The 6015-nt window shown below is 39.3% G+C and overlaps 1 protein-coding gene across 1 annotated transcript; it reads right to left on the bottom strand.

Annotated features, from left to right (window-relative positions):
• Positions 1–592: 592 nt before the first annotated feature.
• Positions 593–1144, bottom strand: LOC121991564. Its single transcript, XM_042545554.1, has one exon. It carries the CDS (start codon positions 1142–1144, stop codon positions 593–595), a length of 552 nt encoding a protein of 183 aa, XP_042401488.1.
• Positions 1145–6015: the final 4871 nt, after the last annotated feature.

Below are 6015 nucleotides of genomic sequence, written 5' to 3'. Positions count from 1 at the left end.
ATCGAGTTTTCCAAGTCTTGTCACACTTATCACCACCGTGGTGGTCAATTGTTGGATTTATCTTGTGTTGGTGGAATTACTTCGATGATTGGCGAAATTTTTTTTGATCACCTCCTAAATTCATTGATTAGTTAACGTCTAGATTAAAAAATAAAAAAAATCAAGAGATAAGATCAGTGTGGTAAAGGTCGACGTCACTTTCTGCAAAAAGGCGTAGGGACGACCTGTGTCTCTTATTTCCCCATCAATTTACGACCCAAATCCCCATCAGAAATGGGGTCCTCTTCTCTGGTCCAACCAACCTCAATTATTGCACCACCCCCCGACTTTATTCCCCCACACTCACAGGCACTAGTACTGGTAGAGGTAGTGTGCCACTTTGCCTACCCTTTTTGTGATTTCTTTAATGTTGCAATTTGTTGTCTACTAATTCTTCAATTTTTCTAATGACCATTTTGTTGAAAAGACTCTTCTACAGCATTCGATTGAGCTCATTGGCAAGCACACGGCGAATCGGCGATCAAACCAAATCACAGCTATTACACAGACACAAAGCGCATCCGACAAGTGAGCCTCTCCGGTTCGATTCGGTTCAACCGAAGAAGCCGGTCTGGCTCCAGACCGCGTCGCGAACCCGGCTCATGTCGCGACCTTTGAGCGTCCGCCCGGCGCCTTCCAAGACCGAGGACGTCGCGGCGCTCCGCCCGTGCTCCCGCGCCAGGTACTCGTGCGGGGGGAGCCACTCCGTCTCCGATGAGTCCTCCTCCACCTCCGGATCCGGAGGCGGACCGCCTGATCCGGCCCGGAGATGTCGCGGCCAGGCAGGAACGTCGACCGGCGCAGATGCCGCCGCCGGGATCCGCTTCTCCCGCCGCGGCGGGGCGGCCGTCCCGCGGTAGGCTTCCTCGAAGGCGAGGGAAAGCCCGCCGACGTGCCGATCGGCCCACCGACCATCGCCGCCGCGGTCCGTCCGCGGCCAGCGATGGTAGTCGTCGTCGATTTCCGCCGATGAGTGATCGTCGGAGAAGGCGGGCCAGACGTCGTCCTCGGAGAGGTCTGGAAGATCGGCGCCGCCGCCGCCGTCGCCGAATTCCGCCGGCGACGCAAGGAGCCGCTCCGCACTGTAGCATCGCCTCTTGTCCATGGCCGCCGAGCCTCCGGAGCGCAAGCACGGAGCGTTATGGATCGTCGGACGGCGGAGGGCGGCGAAAGCACAAGGTCGCGGGAGGCGGTGCCGCTGAATTTATACCGCCGAGACCTTCTGCTTCATTTGGATCTCGTTTCGTTTCATTTCATCTCCCTAAGTATCGCGACGCTGACGCCGGGCCCCATCCCATGGTATCCGCCCAAAGTGGAGGGGTCCACTCCCACGTGGGTGCGGATTGGGTAGAACTTGCTATTGGTCCGCGCGTGCATCGTCCCCATTTCAGGTAACCGATTCTCATACCCATGTTTCTTTCTACCAAAATTAACCTCCTACTTTTCTGTTCCAAAAATCATTAAATACAAAAACACTACCAAATCTCTGAAATTTATTTTAGATTTGCTTTAGATTTACCTACTTTAAACAGTTCCAATTGTGTCCGAATTCGACCCGTTATTTCAGAAAAGCTTAAACTCTGCATGCATTTAATTTTAAATTTATTTGAATTCCATCACACAATTAATTACTTACTACTTGTATCAAAAAATTATTTATCTAATTTTAAGTTTAAGTAGAAGTAGACAAAAATGAATCATTAACAAAGATGAAAATATATTTGTCAACTCTACTAGGGGTGGCAATTCGGTTTGGGTTCGGGTTGATGAGTTTAGGTTGGTAGGTTGGCGGGTTGGCAAATGACAACCTGAACCCGACCTGATTACTAATTCGGGTCAAAATATTCAACATGAACCTGATCTGTTTATTTGCACTTGACCCGAACCCGACCCGTTTGACCCGTTTAACCCGTTTGACCCGCTTGACCCGTTTAACCTGTTTGACCCGTTTGACCCGAATATGACCTGAATTCATTAAATAAATTTTGTATATTAAATTAAAAAATTAAAAATAACATTTATCTACACAAATTGAAAATTCATATCATAAATGATAAGTCATAGCAACATTGCAATTAATAGCATAGCATATCTCTATGTTTAGGGTTTTTAACTTTTTTAAATTTGTAATTTTAGTTTAAATTTGTAATTTTAGTTTAAATTTATAATTATTTATAAACGGGTTCGCGGGTTGTAATTGGGTCATTTCAGGTTGACCCGAACCCGACCTGTTTATTAATTGGGTCAAATGGGTCGACCCGATTTCGACCCGAACCCGAAACTACCCAACCCTAACCTGATTTTTTCGTGTTCGGTTTGGATCATGTTTTCGTGTCGGGTCAAAAATTGCCACCCCTAAACTCTACAGGGCCTAGCCACAATTTATCAGTTAAATCATACAACATGGGTCCTACAATAATTGGCTGCCTCTAAATTGTGAATTTAATAATCGAATTCCATTTTTTTTTCAAAAAACGAATAAATATGAAAAATACGCAATTGGGTTAATTATCCCTTCCTGCATAGCGACATGGCAAGCTTGTGACCAATGGCGACAAGAATCTACATGACCCAGTGCTTTGTGGTGGGGCAATGGAGTCATGTCTCTCATTTGTCAATTGAGATCAAGAACATGACAGCGTTCAACTTGTTCATTGTGAAGTATTTAAGAGGTTCATTTTTGGGACCATGATGGGCTTGTGATGTGGTCTCTTAAAGGTTTGGCTTGAGGAATGAAAATGAGTTGTATTTCAATTCGATGAATTAAATGAAATTTATATTTACTGATAAAAAAAATTACTCAACCAGCCCCTTTTACTAATTCACTTCAGTTGAATTGCACTACTTCAACTCCTTTTAATAGTTCAATTTAATTTAATGTAATTCTCCAACTTTTTCAAGCAAACTTCGAGCACTTTAGGCAAATCATACTTATCGATCCAATTCACTCAGCTAAATCCCTTTGAAGTACTAGAGTGAAAAAAAAAATTATCTTTTTCACATTGATTTTTTTTTTTTTTTTTTGGTAAAATAACCAAGTCGAGATGCTGGTTACTTGTGACCAACAATGATGTGTTGTCTCATTATACAAGACAATTCCTAATGTACAATTCTCACCATATATAAGTGAGAATAGAGGACATAAGTTTGGCACATACATATGTTTGTCTCTAACAAGTAGAACAGTCCCTTTTTAGTGAGTGCGACTTCTCATATATTTCTTGTATTCTTGCATGGACCATGCATAACCCTAATGGTTTAATTAAATCATAATTACATGTAATGATCATGAAATAGAACAACATTCAAGTATTCAACAGCCTAGACAGATTCATGTGGACCCTAATAACTGTCTTTTTTTATCTTTATTATTTTACTCTTCTTTGGTGTCCTTAGTTCCATTGGTTAAACTGATATTATTAACTTTTGGAGAATGAAATAAAAAAGGCATTAATAATTTGTTTTATATTGTTGCTGGTAGACCCGACCCCGGGCCGGGTCTGGCCCGGACCCGGCCCGGGCCCGTAACCGGGTCAACGGGCCGGTTGCCCGTTGACCCGGTTCGCAGGGCCGAAACCGGCGGGTTGAACCGGCGGTTCAGCCGCAAACATAATTTTTTTTTTTTTTAAGCGGCTTGAACCGCGGTTAACCGTGTTCATAGTTGGAACCGATTAACCCGGTTCAGATGGGAGGGTTTTTAGGTATTTTTTCAACGGTTAGGATCATTTGGCCGTTTTTGATCAATGGCTATGATTTAGTGTCGTTACTATCAAAACTCTATAAATAGAGAGCTTATTTCATCATTTTCACACATCTTCTCTACTCTTAATCTCATTTCGTATTCTCTAATCTCTACACGCTTTCTTTTCAATTACAATGGAAGGAGGCCGCGGAGGTGCATCATCTCGAGCTCTAAGGAAAGCAAATAATGAATCCACGGGAGGAGGACCCCAACATTCAATCCACAGATGATGAGATCGAGCATCTTCCAATCCGACACCCGACACACAAGGAAGTACCGATGCAATTACTTCTAAGGTTCGGAACTTCCTCCTCTAAAATCTTCTATTTTTACTAAACATTTTGAGAAGGTCACTCTTACGTGGAGAAATGCGTGCAAAATGTAAGCAATGCTATGTTTCAATCCGGCAGCGGCTATGGGTCGTTGAAACGACATGTAGAAAGCAAGCACCCGACGGAATATGGACTCGTTCTCAAACACAATTATCAAGATTTTCTTCAACTAGCGGTAGTACCGATTCCGGTTTATTTTATATTCGGATAATAAATTAAGAGAATCATTAGCTAAATTTGTTTCGTAGAACATCTTTCTTTTAGTTTTGGATCTAAATGCACATTTGAAGATTTTGTAAAGAATCTCTTAATCCATGTGCTAAACGTGTTCCTAGGACTACACTTACTCGTACAATTTAAAAATTAGTAAAACAAGGAAAAAGAATTTAATTGATGAATTTAGTAAATTAGATAATAAAGTTTCTTTATGTTCCGATATTTGGAGTGATCATTGGCAAACACATTCGTATATGGGTGTGACTTGCCATTGGATCGATAACTCTTGGAATCTCCAAAAAAGATTATTAGCTTATAGAGTTTTGATGAATCACATAATGCTCATAATATCGCACAATTATTATGTTTAATTTTAGAAGAATATGGTTTAACTCATAAAATATTTTCAATATCATTAGATAATGCTAGTTCTAATACCGCTTGTATAGATGATCTAAAATTTGTTTGTCAACCTATTATTGGAGGTTTATTTTTTCATATTCGTTGTGTATGTCATGTTTTAAATTTATGTGTTCAAGATGGTTTAAAAATTTTAGAAAGTTATATTAAACCAATTAGAATTGCAATTTCTTATTTATGGTCTCATCCATCTATAATGAAACAATGGGGTAGGTTTTGTAAAATTAATGGAATGAGACCTAAAAAATTTCCACGTGATGTACCAACACGTTGGAATTCAACATACTAATTATTACAAGATTCATTTCAATATAAAGAATTATTATGTTCATTTTTGCACAAAACACTAATGCTAATATATATTTATTTTCACAACAATGGAATATTTGTAGTAGTATTTGTGAAATTTTAAAAGTATTTAATGATGCAACCGAACAACTTTCCTGTGTATTATCCCATTGCTCAATTAGTTTTAGAAAATTTTTCTAATATAGTATTAGTTTTAAATGAACATATTAATAATGAATCTTTATCTCCTTGCATCTTAGCTATGAAAACTAAATGGGAAAAATATTTTTATTTAATTCCTGAAATTTATTTAATTGCATTTGCTTTAGATCCTAGATTTAAATTAGAAGTTTTACAAGAAATGTTAACTTTATATTATGATGCTTTAATTCCAATTAAAGATTCTTCTTCCCCGATCCAATTAATATTATATATAATGTTAGAATTTATTTATATGATATTTATAATCAATATTATGCAAAATATGGAACACAAATTAATATTTCTGAAATTCAACAAACTACTAGTAGTAATTTAAAACTTACAAAAGTACAACTCTTATTAAAAGAACGGACAAAACGTCCACGGGGATCCACAGGAACTTGAGAATTATTTTACGACTTCTTTTGATTTTAATGAAGCAGATAGCGAAAACTTCGATATCTTAAAGTGGTGGTCACAGAAGGCTCAAAGCTTTCCCGTTCTCTCCGTGATCGCAAAAGAAATTTTAGCTTGTCCAGTGTCAACTGTTGCTGTGGTCGACAATGACATATTAGATGAACGACGATCAACTTTGTCTCGACTCATTGGAAGCCCAAGCATTACTGGACGATTGGACCGGGCGGAGAAAAGAATCCAAGGAATGCAACTTTCGGATAACGAAGTTGAAGATTTTGATACTGAAGGAACAAATACGACAGGAACAGGAAATGGAAGTGAATGAAAATGTAAAAGGATAAAAATGTAAAAGAACTACGT

The sequence above is a fragment of the Zingiber officinale genome, chromosome 6B (assembly GCF_018446385.1).
Source record: "Zingiber officinale cultivar Zhangliang chromosome 6B, Zo_v1.1, whole genome shotgun sequence".
Classification (NCBI taxonomy): Eukaryota; Viridiplantae; Streptophyta; class Magnoliopsida; order Zingiberales; family Zingiberaceae; genus Zingiber; species Zingiber officinale.
The sequence above is the reverse complement of the archived record's forward strand: the minus strand, read 5'-3'. Positions and strand labels throughout refer to the sequence as shown.